This window comes from Camelus ferus, chromosome 24 (assembly GCF_009834535.1).
Source record: "Camelus ferus isolate YT-003-E chromosome 24, BCGSAC_Cfer_1.0, whole genome shotgun sequence".
Taxonomy (NCBI): domain Eukaryota; kingdom Metazoa; phylum Chordata; class Mammalia; order Artiodactyla; family Camelidae; genus Camelus; species Camelus ferus.
The window spans coordinates 17,405,501-17,429,225 of NC_045719.1; the positions used below are offsets into that span (position 1 = coordinate 17,405,501).

Consider the following 23,725-nt stretch of genomic DNA (forward strand, 5'->3'; position numbering starts at 1 on the left):
CGCGCGTCCGTCTGCCAAGGGCACGTCAGTACCCTGGCTCGCAAATCCAGAGGGCGACGTGGGCTGAAGAAATGAAACAGGAGTATCAGAGAGGGGGCTGTCAAACGGCAACACCCTCCACTCGTGACGTTGCCACCTCTGCCCAGTCAAGCAAGCTTCTCTGCCCAGATTCGAGTTTGAAGCGACCCGCGCTGGGCCAGGCGGAAAGGGCGGGGCGAATGGCGGGGAGTGGGTCGGCCTGCGCGCGGGACCGGATGTGAAGGAAACCGGAACCCTTCAGCCCGGGGCGGCTGTTTCCGGAGGGAGTTCGGATCGTTGAAGTCCACCACGCTGGGAAGCCGGCTTTCGGAGTCTTTTGTCACCGGGTCTCAGCGGAGTGGGGTTGGTGGTGGCGATGAGGCAGAAGCACTACCTTGAGGCTGCAGCGCGGAAACTACAAGATAGCTGCCCGGGCCAGGCCCGGTATCTCCTGTAAGAGAGGGACGGGAGGGGCAGCGGGAGGCGAGCGGCGAGGAGGTTTTCTCTCGTCCCTCACGAGTCTCTTTCTCTTTTGCAGCTGGGCCTACAGTTCGTCACACGGTAGGGAGGACGCCCGTTGGTTGTGGGTCAAGCACGCGTCGCCCCGCTCCTCTCCATTCTGCACAACGCTCAGAATGATCAGAAAGAAAAAATCTAATCGACCCTCTGCCATAATACTCGTCTCTGAGGCTTCTCAGTTTCGCAAAGAAAAATCCAGTTTCCTTACCTTGCCTGACCTGTTAGCGGCATTTGACACATTGATCGGTCTACTTGAAGTAGTTTCCTCACTTGGCTTGCAGATCATCACAAAGTTCACTTCTTGATATGCTTTGCTGGTTCTCCTAATTTCCCTAACCTTTACAAACCAACGTTGGAGTGTCCCAGGATTCAGCCCTTGGACCTCCTTTCTAGCTACACTGACTTCCTTGGTGACAGTTTTTCATCCAGCTTCATGGCTTTTAAATTCTGTATACGGAGCACGTCCAAATTTATATCCCCACCCCAGGCTACTCCTCCGAATTCTAGACTCATCCAGATGGCTTGATGACTTTTTTTGAATGTCATACTAGGCCAAAGCTTTATCCCCCAATATAACAACCCCCCTCTTCCAGTTCTTCCCATTTCAATAAATGGTAACCCTATCCTCAAGGAATTAGTCAGCCCAGAAACCTAGAAGCGACTTTGTAGCTAACAGCCTTCCTCCCCAAGCCAAGAAGCCAGCAAATCCAGTTGGCTTTAAAATGTATCCAGTATCTAGCGACTTCTCTCTGTATCCATCTTAACACCCTGGTCCAAGCCGTCAGTCTCTCCTGGGTCATTGCCAACAGCTCCGGTGCATTTCTGCCGTCCATTCTCAATCCAGCAACCAAAGTGAGCCTAATAAAAACCTAAGCTAGATCTTGTCACTTCTCTGCTACATACTCTGAAATCTTAAAAGAGTATAAGTGAATATCTTTTAAAGAGACTACAAGGCCCTGCATCATAGGTCCGTATTAACCTCTCTGACCTGCTCTCCCTCTGTTCACTGAAATCCAACCACCCAGGCCCCGGTGCTGTTCATGGCCTTTGCAGCTGCCCTTCCTTCTGCGTGGAACTCTTGCCTCATACCTGCTTGGATTCCTCCCTCGCTTCCTTCTGGTCTCTTGCAAATGTCACCCCGCATAGTCTTTCCTGGCTGCTCTATTGCCATCCCCCATTCCCCTTTCCCTTCTTACTTTTTTCTCCCCAGCACCAAACATGATGTTGTATTTACTGTCTCTCTCCATGAACTGCCCTTTGTTCACTGTGGTATCTCCCACACCCAAAACAGTGCCTGGAACTTAACAGTCATTCAGTAAATATGAAAGAATTTTACATTTGGCAGAGCTAAGTCACAGACATGGTCCTTAGCTTTTTGTGGTGCTGTCATATCCCTAGCACTTAGCACAGTGCTCACCAATAAATGTTTATTAAATATTTGATGGTGTGCCCACCTTCCTTTTCATTTGCATCACTTCATAGCTCACCTTTCCCTAAAAAAAAGTAATGCTTGCTTTTTCACCGTAGCTTTACCTGAAAGCCCTTTACAAATAATGAGTGCCATTTCCAAATACAGATAGAATTTATAGTCATCTATGATGACCTTTTTCAAGCCTCTTTGAAATGTTTCTGGATGGTCCATGCATAGCTTAATAATTTCCAGGGCATTTAAGTCCTATTCTGCTACTGTTATTACCAGCCTTATCTTCATTTGTTTAGGGCTCCCTGAGAATGTGAGTTCTTTAAAGATAGCAACTCTTTTCTTTCTGTATTTTTATCTCCACAGCCTAGCATGGTGACAGTCAGTGAATGCTTTCTTGATTGCATAAAGGGGATAGGGCATGTCTGTTGTCCTGTTACCTTGTACTGAGAAAACCACCTACAAAGCCCAGCTCACAAATCACAAAATGAAAAATCACAGTATAATTTGTTATTTTGTAATAAACATGTTTGTAAAATTGATGAGACATACAGATTTTATTTACTTGGTAGCAAGTAATGAATGTAGCAAAGAGTGGGGACCTAATATTTGTTGCTAAAAGGAGTGAATGGATAGAATTACAGTTTTTGTAAAATAATTCTTATATATTGTAATTAATGCTAATTTATCTTTTTGTAAATTATATAAATTATACTTTGAGTTTGCTTACTGAAAATGTGTATTTACTCACATTAAGTAATATACTCTTTTGCATTTATAATATTGACAGTTTGTGGTAGCAGAATATTCTGGTTTGCTGAATCATGAGTTCCATTGTGTAATTGTAGATGATAACAGCACTTTTGAAGAAACATGTCCATACTGCTTCCAGCTGCTGGTTCTGGATAACTCTAGAGTGCGCCTCAAACCCAAGGCCAAACTGACACCTAAAATACAGAAACTTCTTAATCGAGAAGCAAGAAATTATACACTCAGTTTTAAAGAAGCAAAAATTGTGAAAAAATACAAAGACTCCAGAAGTGTATTGGTAAGATTTCAATTCCAGTATGTATAAATAAACGAGAATTTTCTTTCACTTAAGATAAAGTTAAGAATCAGCCTGAATATAACTCAAAGATTTGTAGTAGTACATTTAAATTGTCAAAATATATACATATTTTTTCCTAATTATTACTGTTTCATCAAGAGTATAGCTTATTTTTTGTTTCTTGCAATTACCTGAAACCAAACAGCATGGGCTCTCAATTGTTCACATCTTACTGTTGAGCACAATTATTTTATCAGTTAATGGTACCTTTCTTCAAACAGCAGTGTGTATTAAGTTCCCCATGGAGGGTTATGTCTTCAGTCACCCTCTTCCATGTCAGAGTATGTTTTTAAGTTTATGCCCAACAAATGTAAGTACATCTTACGTTCATTCATCAAACATTTTTTGAGGCTGTATCTTATGCAAAACAGTGCAGTGTATTGGGGCTATAAAATGGAATAAAACAACTAAAATCAAATTATTTATGGTTTTTCCAATGCACTTTATCTGCATGTTCTTTTTAACATTTGTCAAGTGTTTGAGTGCCTGCTTACTACCAGGCACTGTGCTGGGCACACTGAACATTATGACAGATTATGTGTGACCCAAGACTACAACTGGTAATAACTTAGATTGGAACTGCCATGTTTAGGAGTTCACCAGCACTGGATGGGTAAGTGCATTTTGCTCTGTCATAAAATTGACTGTTTATATAAAGCATGGAGCAACTTAAACAGACCTCTGTAAATAAGACCTTCCATTTGCATTTTTACCTGCTCATGATCTTCAGAGTACTTAGCTAAACTAGTTTGTATTAATTTTGTTGAGGCCTGGGCTGAGTCCTGGGCACTGAGTGAGATATGTAGAAGAAAGGCATTCAGCTGTAAAAATGGACCATGTCTTGAAAAATGAATCCTGAAAAAAGGAGTCAACCTCTATAGCTAATGAGGTGAAGAAGTGTGAGAATGTGAGAATTCATTTGATTGGTTTTATAAATTACTTCAGACCTATTTTTACAGAATCACTAATCAGTTGTCTGAAGGAGTCAATTAAATTTTCCATGATACTTAGCCATGTTTTATTGGGAAAGGCTTGGCGTTTGTCTGCAAAAAAATATTAAATGTCTACTACTGTTACAAAGAGCATCCTTCCAAAGTTTAAAGAGTATCATTCTCAGCCTCCTCCATTCCCTTTGAACAGAGTTTTACATTGAGAAAGTAGAGCTTTATCATCTTTACAAAGGTGTTTTAAATTATATACGGATGTTGAGCCATTAACTTTTTATTGAAGATTTTCTTTTAAATTTGTGTCTTTGTCTGATTCCTGTTGCTAGATTACAAGCTCCCCAAGGGCAGCCTTTGTTACTCAACCTTGTGACACCTGATGTAGTCCCTTATGTATAAGAATTTAATGAACATTCAGTTTATTTGATTGAATTATAAGATAAATCAGACCTAATATTTCTTCTTTTAATGGCAGTTGGTTACTTGTAAAACATGCAACAGAACAGTTAAACATCATGGTAAAAGTAGAAGCTTTCTATCAGCATTGAAGAGCAATCCTACCACTCCAACGAGTAAACTCGGCCTGAACACCCCGGAGAGGATGACTCTAAGTTCTGCGAACCTGAAACATGATAGGTCTGGTTCCAAAGGGAAGAGCCCAGCATTGACTTTCAGGTATCTTAATTCATTAAGCTGTTTAAATTGCTAGAGTTAACTCTTCTGAGTTCTTCTCTGTTTAATATACACTCCCTGACTTTGCCACCCAGCTCAGGGAGTTCTTCTGCGTGCTTTTCTGCTTCCAGCTTCTCCCTGGGCCTGTTCCCAGCTGCCTGTGCAAAATATCTACTCCCCCGTCCCCACATGTCCCCACAGTTAACTACTCAAAATGCCCCATCCTCCTATGTTGCTTGTTTTGTAAGTGAACATGTCCTTCTAGACATTCTGACCTGAGATGGTGAGTACAGCTCACAATTCCTGCTACCTTGGTCCTTGTCCAGTTAGTCGCCAGCTTCTGTCCATCCTATTTCCTTGGTGTCTGCATGTGAGCTCTCCTTCCTCCCTGCTGCTGCTGTCTGTTCAGGTCTCCATTCATTGGCCAGGACTACTACAATTATTTCCTGAGTTTTCCCGCTTCTAGTTTCAAGCCCTTCTAGTCTGATATTTTTTAAAAGCACAGTTGTGGTTAGAAGCCTTTTAGCACTTCACTCTGTAGCATACGGAACAGGTGCTCTGGGGTGGCTTTCGAGCCCTCACTACCTGGTGCCTGTCTGCCTGCCTGTCTTACTTGCCTTCATTCCTCCTCTGTGTCAGCAAAGCTGAACCACTCAGGTTACTTTCCTGCTCCAAACCTTTGTTCTTGCTGTTTCCTTGATCAGAAATTCCCGTGGAAATTAACTGAATAGGGATTTCTCAAATGACACAAAGTTAACTGTGTGACTGGGCACATGTTTTATTTTTAGTAATCTTCAATACTTTATCCACTATGCTAATCAGTAAATTTAACTCCATAGAAACAGAAAGGAATTTGTGAACATTTTCTTAGAAAAGATTCTGGTAGTTTCTTGAACATAAATAACAAAATTCAGCAAGGTCTGGATTATTTCTGCTTACTGAATTGAGGGTTTTTTCTTTTTTTTTTAAAGCTTTTTTTGTGGGGGGTAAACTGGGTTTATTTATTTATTTATAGTACATTTTTTAATGGAGGCACTGAGGATTGAACCCAGGACCTTGTGCATGCTATGCCCATGCTGTATCACTGAGCTATACCCTCCCCACTGAATTTTTCTTTTATTGGGCGTGATGTCTAAAATTCCAAGTCCAGTTTCCTGTAAATTCTTGATTTAGTTATCTTGATGTTTGGTATGATAGGAATTCAGCACAGAAGTTTTCACTTTCTTGGACACATGCAGATAAAAGGAAACTTGGCATATTTAAAATAACTCACTTGCTTTTAGACCAGACTGCTTCTTAGATACATGCAGGAGTGAGAAGGATATTTCACATTTATTACACAGATGGGGAGTCAGAAGAGGGATGAGACTGACAAACCCCGAAGATTGTTTGGGGGGATGGAACACAACTGGCGGGAATGAAGTAGAATAGGGCATAAATATACACATACCAGATGGGGAGCTGTTTACTCGGTGGGTATTTTTAGGGTCTGCTCTGTGCCTGGCACTGCTCAGAAGCACTGGGCTAAGCAGGAATAAGACTTTTAAACTGTCATTTGTCAGTATACTAAGCATGGCTTTATGTTTCTTTTCAGAACACCTACATCTGGACAGTCAACACCTATTTGCTCCTCAAAGAGTTTGGGCAAAACAAAGAAACACTTCTCTCAACTAAAAATGTTGCTTAGCCAGAGTGAATCCCAGAAGAATCCAAAGGTGGACTTCAGAAATTTCTTATCTTCTTTGTAAAGGATGGACTAGAAGAATAAGAAGTGTTTAATGCAATTTATGAAACTAAAGTTAGAAAAACTGTTTTTTTTTAAAAATCTATTTAGTCTTAAAATACATGAAAACCAGGGTCCAGGAACGAATTTTTCTTGGCATTTGCTTCAGTGTTTATGGAGAAAAGCCCTCATTAGAATGAAAAACCAAAACCCGCACACCTCGCAAGGTGGCTGTGAGAATCAGACAAGTCTGAAAGGTCCTCGTAAGCAGTAAGGATATACACGGACACTCAGTGGCTGTTACTGTCTTCTCCTTCCTTAATTAACAGTTTTCATTATTTACTGTCATTTTCTTTCATAAGGAAACTGAGATCTTTACGAGAGGGTCTACTCACTCCTTTCTCGGTGTCCGTAGCCTTATTGCTAATTCAGAAAAAGTGTAAAGTACGTGTGTCTTTGTTTGCCTATATTCATCCGCATAACTGAATATTAGTAAAAATTTAAACATTATTCCCATTTTCCATGCAAAAGTAAATACAGGGGACATTCTTGATTATAGATGATTCAGTCAGATATCAAAATTTTCATTTTTACAACTCTCTTTTGTTCCTCATAATGTTTCACTGTAAATGGTATTTCATTTGCTCTGGCGAAAACTTATTTTTTTAGGTCTAAAATTTACATCAAATACCATAGTAACAGTTTAGCTATCCTAAATCTTTCCTGGAACATAGATGTGCTTTTTTTAAATGACAGGCTAGGATTCTGTTCAACCTGTCTTTTAAAAACTCTTTAAATAAGTAATTTAGACAATTTAAACTATAATCTGTTTCCAAGACTCTTCGCTGCTTTAAAGTTTAAAACTTAAAATTTTCTTAAGAAATACAATGGAGAAAGGATAGTCTCTTCAGTAAATGGTGTTGGAAACTGGACAGCCACATGCAGAAAAATGAACTACCACTCTCTCACACAATACACAAAAATTAACTGAAAATGGATTAGACTTGAAGCCATAAAACTCCTAGAAGAAAACATAGGCAGTGTGCTCGTTGATATCAGTCTTACCAGTATCTTTCTAGATATGTCTCCTCAAGCAAGGGAAACAAAAGCAAAAATAAACAAATGAAGTTACATCAAACTAAGAAGCTTCTGCACAGCAAAGGAAACCATCAGTAAAATGAAAAGACAGCCTACTGAATGGGAGAAATGTGCAAGTGATACATCTGGTAAGGGCTTAATATATAAACAATTCATACAGCTCAACAACAACAAAACAAATAACCTTGTTGCAAAATGGGCAGAGGAGCTGAATAGATACTTTTCCAAAGAAGACATACAGATGGTCAACAGACACATGAAAAGATGTTCACCATCACTAATTATTAGGGAAATGCAAATCAAAACCACAATGAGATTTCACCTCACACCTGTCAGGACAGTTTTTATCAAAAAAGGCAAGAAATAAAATGTTGGCAAAAATCTGGAGAAAACGGAACCCTTATACACTTGATATGAATGTAAATTGTTGTAGCCACTGTGGAAGACAATATAAAGATTTCCCAAAAAATTAATAGAACTTGTCATCCCTGCTCTAAAGGAAATGTGGCACGGGATTAGACAAACTGAATACTTGTAGAGTTCTTTGATAAAACTACTTTCCCAGATCAGAAGAACTGAAGATGATACAATTTTGAGTTTATAACTAAATTTTTTTGGCTCTTGTTGATTGCTTCAGATGATATGTCTTTCTAGAAAGTAAGATGGTTTAATTTTTTTTAATCTGAAGACCTCCACAATTACTGACAGTTTTATCCTTTAGAAAAAGTACATTGTGCAGAAGCATTCTTAGAAGACACAGAATATAAATTACAATTTTACTAAGTAGCATACAATGAAACAAGTCTATACATCCTTAATACTGTACTTTAACAAATGAGATTTCTAGTACACTACCAAGAAATTATAAAGTGTCTACAGGGTGCTACCCTATCTATGTAAGACAATTAAGAAAAGAAACCAGATCATTGTTCTAAAACAAACATGCAAGAGGAATATTTTAACCAAATGACGCTTAATACTAGATCTAACTTTTTATAATAAAAACAGCTATTCAGAATTTCTAAAATGATAGCCAACAAGCACTTAGGAAATCTCTTCATTGTGTCTAACCTCATTAAAGTATTTAATAAAGTAATTACTAAGCTGCCAAATATATATCTAATGAATATTTAATTTTATATATGACTGATTAACATCTAAAAATAGAATTGCATACCTATTCCTCTGGGTTATTTGAATTGCTGATTGTTACAGTGTATAACTACAAGCATTTAAAAACTAATTTAAATAATACAGAGCTTTAAAAAACATTGAATACACTTCCTCTATGTTAAAAAAAATTGGTTTTCTGTTTCAATATTTCTAAGTCATGTTCTGAAAAAAAACTCGCCTTAAAAAAAAAAAGACAACTCTAAGCCATGTTGCAAAAACTGCTGGTTAAGAAAAAAATTGTATTTTAACCAATCAGTAAGCTCCATCATTAGCAGTTAGCTTCTTATCGGTTCCTGATGGGGAAATTTACACCCAACCAAAAAAAGAGCTTTATGCTATTGATGTAAAACCTTATCATAATTGTAATTGCTCTGTCCATCAATGGACATAAAAGCAAGGAAGGAAAGATAAAGGAACTGGAAGGAAGTTAGTCTTTCTTCCTCATGCTAGGCAAGACAAGGCGAGACTAGCAACTCCAACAGGGAGAATACTACACACTGATGACTAAGCCAGGGTATCCAGAGCTGTCGGCTACAGACACAGGAACTGGACAGGAAGGTGGCGTGAAGTCCTGCAGAGCTCAAATACCAGCTCAAAAAGGTCAATGAAAATAGAATTTCCCTCAGCTAAGCACACTCCAGCTGCAGTCTAACAGCTCAAATCATAAAACCACAGTCCAAACCACAAAGACCTTATGGCAGTTATAACTAAATTACACAAAGACTTTAAGAGTCAAGTAGCATTGTAAACGTTCTGTTAATAACTTGATCCCATAACGGTCCTACATGACTTTATAACTTAAATATCAAGAGCTGGAAAAAGGAGACAACAAATATTAATGTAGTATTTTGAAAAAGCCGTGGATTAATACATGATTTAAACCTCTTAAAACCTCTCATTTAACTTGTATTTCCATAAGTAAACACAAGTGTTATTTTAGAAAGTAAATATTTCTTCGTAAATTTGAAATACGACTTTCAATACCAATACAATAGCAATACCAACACAACTGAATTTTTCTAGAAAACATCTGAACAATAGCTCTGCCTAACAATTTCACTTAAATTAATTCAAAATTTCAGTTTCATACCTTTCCCATGGTGCATAGAATTCAAATGTGAAATGCATTATTCCAAAATTCATTTTAGTTATTCCATTTCAGTCAGTGATCCATTTATAAAAAAGGCAGTAAAACATAGTTTTCATCTTGGATAGCATCCAACAAGTTGGAAATAAAATCACAGGGATTTCAGCAATTAAAATAGCTAAACCTGTGGTGGTATAATCATACCAAAGGCTAATCAGTCTTCGAAAAGGCAGATGACAGTCAGGCCCCAGACTGCATTACTGCTTCTCCTTCACTCTGTCATCCTCGGAAGAATTACAAGAGATGCACTAGACAGAGAAATTAAATACGAAAGTCGGGGGGATTTGCCAGGGGGGAGAAAGTGGGGCTCCTAAGGGTAGAAACACAGCAGATGAAAACCATTTCTTGGCTTGTCAGAAAAGCACACTTTTTTACAACTGCTTTGTTGGACCAAGTCCTTTTATTCACTGTAAAGGTATTTACCATATTTGAGACTAAAGTGTTGAGGTAAAGTGTTGGATGCCTAGCACAGTGGTACACAAAGCTAAACTGGAACTGGAGTGCATGTCAGAATTACCTAGAAGTCTTGTTAAGAAGATACAATGCTGGTCCCCAACCTCAGGTTTTCTAGTTCAGTAGTCTGGAGTCCGAGACTTTGGCCCTTCTAAGAAGTTCCCAGCTGAGGCCAATACTGAGCGCCTATGGAACCACTGGCTTGGAAGAAATACATTAGTTTAAAAATAAAAGCAAGCTTTGGTCAATTCTAAAAATTGTTACTGTATTCCATTCCCACTAGAATGTAAACTATTTGAGAGCAGACATGCAGTTGAATAATCTCTGTATGTCTCAAAAGATTTAACACCATGCCTTAAGCACAGTAGGTTTCATTAAAATGTTGTCTAGACTATCCCTATTAATAGTTCATTCTAATTTTACCTTGTTTATATGAATACAAACAATTGCTTTGAAAAAGGCAATTGGAAATCAAAGCAGGGACTTGCACAGATTTTTGTACACCCATGTTCACAGCAGTATTATTCACAATAATCAAAAGGTGGAAGCAATCGACGGTCCGTCAACATAGGAATGGATAAACAAAATGTATACATCCATACAATGGAATATTACTCAGCCTCAAAAAGAAATTCTGACACATGCTACAACATTAATCAACCTAGAGCAGATTATGCTAAGTGGAATAAACCAAGCACAAAAGAACAAATATTTTATAATTTCATTTAGGAGGCACCTAGGAAAGTCAAGTTCATAGAGACAGTGAAACGGTGGTTGCAAGGGGCTGGAGGGATTGGGGGTTACTGTTTAATGGGTAGAGGACTAAATGGGGAAGATGAAAAAGTTCTGAAGATATATGGTGATGGCTGCAGAACCATATTAATCATCAATGTATTTAACCCCAGAGTACACTTAAAAGTGGTGAATTTTATGTTACATATATTTTACCTCAATAAAAACAATATAAAAGACAACTGGGTGTAACATCCCTTGATAAGCCCCCATCCTTCAGCAGTGCTTTTAGCTAAGATGTTACTTTTTAATTTGAATATTTGCATAATGGTATCATTTCACAGGTTACAGCAAAATGTGGATTTGCTGATGGTGGAGCTGCTACACAACATACCAGTATGACAGGCAGCATTATGTAGCAGTTCAGAAGCACAGGCTCAGAGTCCATCTTTCAGCTGGGTCTGAATCCGAGCTTCACCATTTGACTTGTTAAGAGTCATCGAAATTTACGCTGCGTCTTAGCTTCCCCATAGGTAAAATGGGAAAAATCAGAGCATCTATCGCAAAGCATGTATGAAGCTCTTGGAGCAGTCTTGGTCTATGGTAGCTCCCATGTAAGTGTGAGCTAGCATTATTGTAGTCACAGACCATGACGTGCTTTGCGGGGCATTGTTCCTCAAAGTGCAATCAGGAATGGCCTGCATCAGAATCATCTGAGTAATTTGTTTAAAACGCAGATCAGGCCTATCTCAAATGTTCTGAAACAGAATCTCTGGATACAGGGTCCACTGCACTGTATAAAACCTACCTCTGCAAGGGGGGATACATGGGCTGGGAATGGGAACACCTGAATTCAGATACAGTGAGCAGAGGCCATCCAGGAACGGAGAACCAGGGGCACTGGCCAGAGGACCAGCTCTCCCAGACTCTCTAGATGGTAAGAATTGCAGAGAATTCTGATTCAGGAGGTATGTGCCGTCCCAAGTGAGTCTTATCAAAGGAGTCTGGCAAACACCGCGCTAGAGATTACCACAGATTCCTAGGATTTCTCAATTCTGCTTTAAATTCAAGATGTGGTGAGAGGACCTGTGCTCCAGGCAGGAGTCTAAGGTACCAAGCAAATCTGTTTATTCAAAGGCATTTAGGCGCTTCTGTGCAGGAGGTCACAAAGGACGGGGCCTCGTTCTCCGCCCATACGGAACTTGTTACATAATGAACTGTAAAACCCATACTTTCTTATCTAATTACTTGGAATTGCCTAACATTACCTGGAATTTTAAATCATGAAGCAAGTCGCAGACTTCAAAGTAGGTTTAGAGCAGTGGTTGTTAGAATGTGGCCCCTATACCCAGTGGCATCAGCATCAAATTGTTAGAAACATAAACTACCAGGCCTTACCCCTGACGCTCCGTTTAATAAGCCCTCCAGGTGATCCTGCTGTTCGCACCACCGACCAAGCCAATGGAATCCTCCTTCAGCAGTTTCTCCCCGCTAACATCGCTGAGTACTTTCCAGGACTTTGCTTCTTAAAGCAGTCCATTAATCTCTTCCCTCCCCACCCCATAGCCAATCAAGAAAATTCACAAAAATGATCTACACATCTCAAAAAGAACGTAAAACTTTATTAAGAACATCTTATACTGTCATCAGATACAACCAAAGAGAAAGGGCCAAAGAAATAGGGAAACTTCACCTTCCCATGTGCTATTGCCACCTCAGAACAGACTCAGGTGTGGACGGCTGGCATTACAGATGGCAACAAATGGTCTGTATAAATAATTCAGTAACACAATGTTCCCTTTCTACACAGAGAACTGGGTTTGCACTTTAAAAAGCTCTGATATAGTGCAACAGCTATTAAACAAGACTACGTCTTAAGAGCTACTTCTTAGTAGAATACAAAGCGGTTTAGTAACTTTACGTTATTTCATATAGTAAAAATCTTTTGAATGGAAAATTCAGAAAGGACATTCTAACTTGCCCAACGAATTTGTTCTTTTGAGTGTTTTCTTCTCCAGATTTCTCAGAACGAGTTCATTAATTATAGTAAGTTGCTCATCTACAGTGAGAAACGACAACCTAGTTTTGTTATTTCAATCTTGCCAATCAAGATGACCAGGTCATCCCAGCTCTTGCTGATCGTGAAGGAGTTCTTACAGAAAAGCCCTGATTGAGAGTGCATGTGAGAAGAGGTGCCAGAACAGCTGCATCTGGGCTCCTTTTCCTAGGAGGGGAGGTTGGCTACTGAGCATAGCTGATTTTCTCAGACTCCCGGGTCCCCCATGGGGTTCTTTTACTTACTGTAGTGATGGAAGGAGCAGAGGAAATGCCAGGGAATCTATCCAAATTGCCACTCCAGACAGCTCTCCTGCACTGTTTGTGGAGAAAAGAGTGATGGTATCCATTCAAACCAAAGTACCCCTACGGCAAGCTCGGTGACATGCGTTTCTCTTGAGGGACCAGGCCAAGCTGCACTCAATAGATGCATGATTTGCCTCACGTACACAGTGAAGAAAATGCTCATGATTTAGAACTTGGCATTACAGTACCCCCATCTAACCCCATGTCTGGAAAAACCGTGGTCTACCTTTGAGAAAGGAAGACTATTTACTGCTAAGGCTTACCATGTTGACCATCACAAGGCTGAAAACATAACTTCTAAATGAGACCACATCATTTGTGTTTACAGTTAGTGAATTAACCAACAGGTGAAAGCTTGTGGAGGGCTGGTCAGAGGGTGAACCTGGGGGGAACATTCAGGTTTGAGTACTGTCATTTATTACAAATCGCATCAAGCTCTTTAAAAAAATAATGCATTTTTATCATAAATAGTTAGCGCAGACACTGACGTTAAAATCAGTATCTAAGTCAGGAGTCTGTTTTAGACGTTGAAAATACTTCCACAAGCTTCTAATAGGTTTCAAATCTTCCCAGGAGTGCATAGTTTATACATTATTTTTAAATGGAAAAAAATATACTTTGAATGGATAAATCACCACTTTAGCAGATCATAAATAAGGTCAAGATGTTGAAAATAAATTAATATACGAGTATTTGTTTTCACTTTAACAACAAAAACTAACTTACGTGGCAGCATACTTTCAGAACAGGTATAACCAGGTTTTTGTAATTGTGCACTTGTTACACCCTCCACCTCCATGCTGAATCTTCTTCTTACTTACCCTACACCTAGGGACAGAGGTACACAAGACAGACAGACACCCCAGTGCGTGAGTCTGGCTGCTATGCACCATTTCCTTACAAGGAGTGATGTTACAAATGCTGGTCAGGATCTACGACTAGTAGTTTGTCACCCACATCACAAGTACATTCATGGTTAAGTGGATTAGGTTCTTGGGTGAGCGTTCTGTAATAGTGACCACAGAGAACCTAATTACTACTGTTTCTGTGAAAAAATGTGCCCCAAGTCCCAAAAGCTGAGTAAAAACCTTTGGAATATAAGCCATATATGGGTGAAAATTATTTCTATGTGTCTGTTTTGGAGAGAGGTAAAACTGCTAAAAGCACTGTACCCAAAACTATTGGCTACTAAAAATAAATATTTGCCTTCTCCTTCACAAATAAATTCGACTATAATCTCTAATACTGAGAAACATTAGAAGTCATTCAGACTAGTGAGACATAACTGGCTTGAGGGATTTAAAAGAAGTTTTATTGACTGTCTAATTTGAATCTTCTTACAACGAAAAGAAAAATGCCTAATATGTAAAGTAATGAATGAAAAAAGAAATGTTTATCCTAAGTCATCACTGAGTACAAAATCCACAGCTTAACAATGTGATTTAGAGAGAAAGCAAGAGAGCATGCAACTGCTCTAACACACAGGGTTAGAAATAAAGGTAAAAGCACATGTTTTGGTAATTCTATATATACAAATATAATATTTACCAGACCTACCCTGTAGTGTAGCACTGCTTAATTTCCAAATATACAGTCATTCAAAAACCTTAAGGAATCATTAAAAATGTTCCAGGCTACTTTACTGAAATTAATGAATATTGTGTTCTTGAGATACTAGAGCTAAAAATACTATTGTTTTGAAAGTTAAATGGCTGAGAGAATAACAAAGTATCATTATTTTACACTCCTTTTAATCCCACAGGTGGCTTTAGATGAAAGGGATCAATTAATTATGTTAAAAAGAGCCTGATTTGACAAATAGAAATCAGTTCCAGAATCAGAGTTGTTGTTTTGGAAGAATGTCAAAACTTATAACGTTTCCAAAGCATTTTCATATTAATCTATTCAAATAATTCTAGATAGTTCAATCAAGGAGGGGTCCCTATTTAACACTCCTTTTATTCTACACTGTGGCAGTTGGAATGGAACCCCTATATGGTGTTACTGTGGAAAAGTTCTCTAGGTTCTGATCTGACTCTCAAAATGACATCGATGTTTAGTGTTAAATTACTAACCTCTAGGGAATAAGGAATCAAAGGCATTGAGAGGCACAGAACTGATACTTCGGTTGGGGAGAAGGGTGAAGATTAAGCCGGAACATTTAGTCACTTCTACATTCAAGTCCTAACTATACCATAATAAAGTCTCAACCAACTCCTGATTAGTTCTTACCCTTTAGGAATTACATACTATACAGTGATTAGATACCGAAGAAAATAAAGAAAAACATTTGAAAATACATGAAGAAATAGAAACATGGACTTCTCACAAGGCCCTGGATCAAAAAAATTTACAAAAAGAGTTTTTGAAAATAATCACTATTTGTAAGCTTATTAATACACAGAGACCATCGCTTTGTTTAAACTAAGTCATGTTAACTTACCAATAAAATAGTAAACAAACCAATATTTTAAACATTTTTATAAATTACTTGTCGTTTCTTTTGTGAACGTCACTCTCTCCACAATATACAAAAATAACGCTACGGGACTACCCACCTAACCTGTCTCCATCTTTTGCAAAGTCCTGGGCCCTGGAAAGAGCCTGGTCATCAATCTTCACTGTAGATGTCCCCCGCAAAGGGCAGATGCATGTGGCTGCCAGTGACATTGGGCAATCGAGATAAGTCTGGCAGGCTCTGGATCCGGGACCTGAGTTCTTTGCGCACCAAGGAAACTCTGGCTAACTTGCGCTTGTATTCCTGTAACATTAAACCGTTCTCATTAGCATTCTGCGAGTTCAGAGAAGAGCCATCTAGCTAATGCTCTGCATAAAGTCGGGTAAAGCACTCACTTAATGCTGAATAAAAAGATTACCATGTGAGCTTTAGGATCAAAAGAGGGATTTGGGAAATAAACTAGTTATTATTATTATGAAAAACCATAATCTTAATCTGTCGTTTCACACCTGTAAAAAGAAAACTGACATATTAATATATTTAACCTCAGAATATCAGATTTTCAAATGTTCTTGAGCTTGGATAAGAAAAATTATGTATTTATTTTCACAAACTTAAACTGAAATGTAGCACTGTTTTCATTTGCAACAACAAACCACAGGTGTATTATCAGTACCTCTGAGTCTGTCTCTAGTGGAAACCAGGTGCTTCAATATTACATTAGTTTTCAACATCAATCTTGAAATACTGTTTACATTTATCACGACTGAAATTATTAGATCAACAGGTAGAAATACTTTCATGTGTCAATAACAAAGCACATACTGTACAAATTTTATTTCAGTAACTGCCTTAGTTTATATTTTTATCATGCTCGATTTTTAACACTTTCATTCACCATTTTCCTTTTCTGTGAATTGTGTGTTCTCATTTTTCTGCTGCAATCTGAGTGGTTTTCCTTGTGGATGAACATACGCCCTTTGCACATATTTACACTCTTGCTGGCTTTTTTTTTTTTTTTTTTTTAACGGAGTAGCTCGGGATTGAAGCTACAGCCTTGTGCATGCTAAGCATGTGCTCTACCACTGAGCTACACCCTCCCTCCCCCTTCAGTAACTGGACTTCAGTATAATTTGTTTCCATTGTAATGCTGTGCATTTTATTTTCTACATTTAAAATCTTTAACTTGAGAAGGGGTCCAAGGCATCACCGGATCATCAAAGGATTACAATAGCATAAAAAAAAAAAAAAGGTTAGGAAACTGCAAACAGAGCCCAACGAGTCAGAGACTGGAAGCTAATCAAGATCATGTTTGGCTTAGGGGGCAAAAGCCCATTCTCTGTAGTGGAAACATCTTTTAATTGAAGTTTCCAGACTTCAACAAGGGGGTAAAAATCTTCTATACTCTATCACCTAGTACAGGTGGGACATGAAGAGGAGAGTCTTGAAAATGGGTATAATTCCCTCCAGAAAGACGAAAACCGTTTCAGTCCCTCTGACCAAGGCTGATGTCACGAACAAGACAGAGCAGGTGAGTGACTAGCTGTCATCTGGGGTAGCAGGGATCCACAGAGCCCTTCTCTAGGTCTCGACTCTGACAGCACATCAGGATCACCTAGGACATTTTTGAAGAAACTCAGATTTTTCAAGAGAACTCCATTTCCCCCTACATATCAATTAAATGAGAATCTCTGGACGGCGGGTCCAGAGCTCTTGAATTGTTAAAAGCTCCCAAAAGGATGCAATACTCAGCCAAACTGTAAGCCACTTCTCTAGTTTCTCTGCCTAAAATGAAATCAGTGAAATGTCTTTGTATTACTGAGACTCTTCTTTTAAAAAATAACTTACACATGGGGAAAGGAGTTTGTCAGAATTACAAACTGCTCTAGGAATGCAGGAGAGGAGGATGATTCTGAAGCAGGGGAACTGGGCACAGTGGCAGACAAAGCAGGCAAGGTTGAAAGCTGGACATGTTCTAGGATAGCTTTGGGCCATGTCTGCCTGTCCCTGCATTTCTAACCTATAACCTACCATGAGGATCAGGATTGAGTAAAAGAGAGTTTAATCAGGATCTATAACCTCAAGGTATGAGTTTTCGCTTCCCTCTTCCCCTTCGCCAGTGATACACGCGGGAATACCAGGTATGTTTCAGCATAACAGCTCAGGGCGGCACACAAAAGGGAGCAGCAGGGTACTCCATTCTAGATGCGTACTTTTCAGCAGGATGTTTCTTCCTCAGAACACGCTGGTAGGGGGGCGAACACGTATCTCCATCTATCCACTGTTCTTACTAATTCATTCTTCAGTAAATAATACCTAACGCACTCTGGATTCAGCATGATCTATATTCAGATGCTGTTCAAACATGCTCAACATTCCTCTCTGCTCCTCTCAAGGCTAGATGTTCTGAGAAATGTTTTATGTGCCTTAAGTGATCATTACTAACTTCTAGTGCCCACCCTAACTTCTAGTTTTTAGCATCCAGATAGGCTGTTATTGAAATACTAAGATTTATCTAAATCCTTTGATTCAAATGATTCAGCCATGAAAAAGAAGGAAATTCTGTCATTTGCACTAACCTGGACAAACCTAGAGGACATTATGCTAAGTGAAATTAGCCACACAGAAAGACAAATCCTATACTGCTTTAACTGCAAAGGTATCTAGTATGACTATTCTGTGGGTTTAGAAATTAAAATTCTTTTGATGCAAACTAAAAGCCATAATGAGATACCACTTCACACCCACTAGGACAAAAAGACAGACAATAACAAGTGCTGACAAGAATGTGGATGAACTGGAACTCATACAATGCTGGTGGAAATTTAAAATGGTGCAGCCAATGTGGGGAACAGTTTGGCAGTTCCTCAAAAAGTCATGCAGAGTTAAAATATAACCCAGCAATTCTACTCCTAGGAAAATACAAAAGAAATGAAAATGTATGTCCACAAACAAAATCATACATGAATGTTCATAGCAATATAATTTATAACAGCCAAAAAGCAGAAAAAAAAATCCATGTATCTATCAACTGATGAATATAGAAACAAAATGTGGTATATTCCTACAATGTAATATTATCTGGCCATAAAAAGAAACAAAGAACTAATGTATGATACAACATGGAAGACCCCTGAAAACATTATGGTAAACAAAAGATGCCCATCAAAAAGACTATATCCTGTATGGTTCCATTTACATGAAATGTCCAGAATAGGCAAATTGATAGAGACGGAAATGAGGTTTGTGGTTGCTTGGGACTGGGGGAAGTGGAAATGGATAAGGTTTCCTTTAGGGTAGATAAAAATGTTCTAAAATTATAGACTGTAGCAATGGTTACAAAATCATATGAATATACTAAAGAAGTGTATACTGTAACTGAATAAGTTACATGGTATGCGAATTTATCTCAATAAAACTGTTAGAGAGAGGGAAAAAGGTTTGGTGAGTTAGTCTGAGCAACTAAGTATCAGTTAAGTAATAGCACTGTTTTCAATGGGAAAATGGATTCCAAGTTCTGCTACTTTACTAAGAAGTTCACTTTCAAAATACAAGTCACAGGATAAAGGAAAAGGTGAGGGGGTCATTCCGGCTGCAGCAGATACCAAGTTCATACAATATAAATACTCTCCACCATTCTAAACTGAATTCAGAAAGACCAATTTGATATCTGTCAATGCAAATATTATAGCCCCAGTGATCAACATGAGTAATGGTCAAGAGGGTCAGAAGCAAGTCCACAGAAAATAAAGATACTGTCTATAATAACTGCTTTCAATACATCACCTGTATGCAACATGTTAACACCTACTAATTTACATACCAACATTTAGATGACAGTCTTCTGACGTGAGATTCTAGCTTTTCCTCCGTATTACCTGCGTTTTTCAAACAAATGTACTGTTGTCCATTATTTGAGACTCAAAGGTCTCAGCTAATCTACTTCACACTTCAGAGTAGCAAGCATTTCTTGAGCATTTACTACAGTACACGCCAGTCCCTGTGCTGGGAACACAAAGAAGAACCACAGTCCCTACCTGAAGAGCACACAGCTTAACAGTCAAGCAAACAAGCAATTACAACAACGTAGGATGTGCTCCACTAGGGGTGAAACCGCTTTCTAAGACTCCCAGACACTGAAGCGTGGAGGACACTGCCCCGCTGAGGAATTCCGGGAAGGTTTTCAAAAGTAAGGAGAGGTGAGAGAACACAACAGAACCTGGGGACAGCAAGATGAACATAAAGGGCATGGTCTGTGCCGGGCAATTCACAGTTACCACAGTGCATGGTGCAAAGTGAAGAACGTGATTCCCTTACCAAATACGGTCACTTTTAAGTTGTCAGAGGATGAATCTGGATTCAGCACAGAAGAGTGATTCTGAGGAGGAAACCCAGCCAGCAGTTAACTGCAGCTGTCAAGGAGGGGACTAGGGTCGGAACCAAGGCACCAGCGCTGCATAAGCTGCACTGTGTGTATGTAACACATCAATTTAAAAGACAAAGGCTACGTCTCGTCAGAAAAATCAGCACGACTTGGTTATAGTTCAATGTGAAGAATGATGAGGTTTCAGGCTTGCTGAGGGGCTGGATAGAAGCAAAGCCAAAAGCAGAAACTCCTCGGTGGAGGACAGGCAGTTCACTTTTCAGCGTAAGTGTGAGTTATCCTGGGGACTTCTGGTAGTAGGCACTTGGAAATGTGGTTCTAGCATTCTGAGCTGGAAATAAAGATTTGGGATTTTTCATCCTCAAAAAAAGTCTAATGGACAAATTATTTTCCTAGATTATCCAAGCCATTTGGCATACTTTCTTATCCTAATCATCACAAAAATCTTGAAACACAGGTTTCACTATCCATGTTTTACAGATGAGAAAACTAAGATTTTAAAAACCGGCTGTAAAGTGCTCAAGATTTATAAATGCCATACTAACCACTATGTACAGAACAGAGAAACAGCAAGGACCTACTGCACAGCACAGGGAACTACATTCAATAAATTGAAATAACTATAATGAAAAATATGAGAAAGTATTTATGTATAACTGAATTACTATGCTCTACTCCAAAAACCAATACAACATTGTAAATCAACTATACCTCAAGAAAAAGAAAAGATTTATAAATGCCAGACAACACATACACATTTCATTTCATACCATTCATCAAAATTAATGAATAAACGAAGAGATCTTAATTATTCTTGGTCAAATGATAACATTCACCATTCAAAAAAGATGATAAAGCCAAAAACTACTTAAGATGTTTTAAAGAATATCATTTTATTAAATTATCCACAGAAAAGTTTTACCTTGTACTGGGAAATACTTTAGTGTAAATGAATGTCATTTACACTAAATGTTTGTTAAGAATATTACAGAACTATGTGTAATTTAAGATTTTAAAAATATATGAATATTAAAGCAATATATTATTTTTTAAAATAGGGAATTCTGTGGGGTTTTTTTTTTTTTGGTGGTGGGGGGAGGTAATTAGGTTTACTTATTTACTTACTTGTTTAGAGGAGGTACTAGGAATTGAACCCAGGACCCTGTGGTTGCTAAACAAGCACCCTACCACTTGAGCTATACCCTCCCCTCTGGGAATTCTGTGGTATTTAGCCTGATCTGAACACAAAATTTTCTTGAAGTCAAAATGATACAAATTTCTATTTAGAATCCTTTGTTCAAATTATTCCTCTTTTGGGATCTTCATCAAATTTCTTTCCATCCTTAAAGTGCCAGCTTAAATCCCAAGTCTCCATTAAACCTTCTCTGATTACTCCCCTCACATCTGAACTTTCATTACTACTTGGTGACCATTCAACAATGTGCTGCTTTGACATCCTACTGACTATTTGCACACTACACATGTGGGACACACACACAGAAAAGTTAATGAATAATGAAAAATGCCAAAAAAAAAAATGGAAAAAATTCTAATCATCTAAATGAAATGGTTCAGCCATATCCTTTCAAAAATAATTTTTGGATGTAAATAAAATGAAGAATTTAGCTGAGAGTCTTTCCTTCTAGAAACAAATAAGATACTTAAACTTAACCAGAGAAGCAACTTTGCATCTTTTCCCTCTAAAATTCTGTTCTCCTTCCCATAGTATCTACCTTTGTTTTGCCAATAACTATTTTCTAAATAAGACACATGTCCATAACTGTTAAGTATATACTTCAATTAGCATGTTTGTATCCATTTGTGTAACCAGCATCTAAGATCAAAATAATAGGCTTTTTCAGAACCTCAGGCTTCTTTATATCACCTCTCCCAACTTTTAATCACTACTTCCCAAGTTTCAGTTAGCTAACTGCCACCCTTCCTGTCACCTATCCTATTTATTTCATGTGTTTATTTAAATCAACTCACTTCTTAACAGTTTCATTCTAAGAAATAACATCCATACAATCAGTTTGTTGTGCTAGTTTTTGCATCAGATTTGGACTTGACTCACATTAAAATAAACACAGCTATTAGAATAAATGTTCTCAGGCAGCACCATGGCCCGGCTGCCTCTCAACCAAGGCTTTACCTCATTTCCTGTCAACTGTTTGCAGGAATCACTTTACTTCTCCCTCACTATTCCCCTCATTCAACAAGGCCTATATTTTTGTTCTTAATTTACTTGCTGGTGTCACCACTAACACCGCCCTAAAGCCTGCAACCCTTAAGTCTAGCTTTTTTTAAGTCCCAGCTTCACACCAAGGCTTACTTCCACAGGTCATACCCAAGCCTCTCGACTCTGCAATTGTAAATTTTACCCATTACCATCCAGGTGAATTTTCACTTTTATCTAGAGACCCTTCCCCAGTTCCTGCCTGCCATCCTCACTCCTGGCTCCCAGCTGAAACTATCTCTGTACTACTTAGACACATACATGGATCTGTCTCCATCCCAAGGGCAGGCACCTTTTTATACTGCCATGAATTCTTCAATATTAATGAATTAGGAGGTGTGATCTATCTTGCGTGTAGTAGAAGTGGGCTAGAGTTAGGCTGAAATCTGAACTACCACTACCAATGCTTTTCTTTACAGCTAATATTGAGTATATACATTGTGTCCAGATCGTCTCCATTTCACAAGACATATTTTAAGACCAAACATGGCCACACTTTCCCACTTTAGTGTCACACTAACTTCGCTATGATCTGTTACTATTTATTTCTGAACTTAAATACTACTATACTGTTTTCTAGTTTTCGTATATATTAATTAGAGGGAAACACACTTTGTATCCATATTCCTTAAGTGTCCAGCAAAGCACTGGGTATGAACAGGTCCCCAATCAACTCTCCTGGGCATGGAGTCAGATTTGGCTGCAAGTACTGCCTCAGTTTACCTCCTTTGATCTTAGGCAAGGGGGCCTTAAGTCTCAGCCTCGGCTGCTTCCTTTATAAAACATGAGTTATCGATTTCATTGGGCTGTTGAGGCTTAAATAAGCTACTGAGAAAGTCTTCAAATTATGAAGTGCCATATAACTGTGCTCATCATTCCGGGATGGTATCAGAACCATCTTGCACTAACAGCCAAGAGGATAAATTTTCTGAAATTTGCAGTTCTTATTCATTTTAGGGCTGACCCAGATACAGTTGTTCTAAAATTCCAGTTGCTTAAAATAGATGTCTTAACAATTTCTCAGTTTAAACATACACAAGGGCTGCCCTTTTGTTGTTGTTGTTGTTTCAGATGCTACTAATAATTCTGCTCTCCTCTTTCATACGTGACTGTGACTTTCATAAAAACAGCTGGAGAATTTCAACTGCATCCACATGCAGAGCTTCAGTGATCTAAGGCTGTGGTCAACAATTTCAAACATCATGCCTACCATGTTACAGGCCCTTGATTCCTACCCACTTCCTGAGAGACAGCTGCTGTAGCAGGAAAGGGAACGTGT

At 38.6% G+C, this 23,725-nt stretch overlaps 2 protein-coding genes across 3 annotated transcripts in view; one reads left to right on the forward strand and one right to left on the reverse strand.

The window, feature by feature from the left end:
• Positions 1-280: 280 nt before the first annotated feature.
• On the forward strand, positions 281-7,542 carry C24H18orf21 (chromosome 24 C18orf21 homolog). 2 transcript variants are annotated; one of them, XM_032467249.1, is made up of 5 exons: positions 286-471; positions 557-579; positions 2,806-3,005; positions 4,485-4,684; positions 6,276-7,542. In XM_032467249.1, the coding sequence occupies exons 1-5, from the start codon at positions 395-397 to the stop codon at positions 6,427-6,429; spliced, it is 654 nt and encodes a 217-aa protein (XP_032323140.1). In that variant the 5' UTR covers positions 286-394; the 3' UTR covers positions 6,430-7,542. The 2 variants fall into 2 exon arrangements, with proteins under 2 accessions (XP_032323141.1, XP_032323140.1); XM_032467250.1 differs by lacking the exon at positions 4,485-4,684 and having other exon boundaries at positions 281-471.
• A 5,069-nt stretch (positions 7,543-12,611) lies between these two features.
• The window catches only part of RPRD1A (regulation of nuclear pre-mRNA domain containing 1A), a 55,768-nt gene continuing 44,654 nt past the window's right edge, over positions 12,612-23,725 (reverse strand). The window contains exon 7 of the mRNA XM_006183404.3: positions 12,612-16,129. Within this exon, the coding sequence (XP_006183466.1) occupies positions 15,980-16,129 (150 nt within the window). The 3' untranslated portion in view covers positions 12,612-15,979. The remainder of the gene's footprint in view (positions 16,130-23,725) is intronic.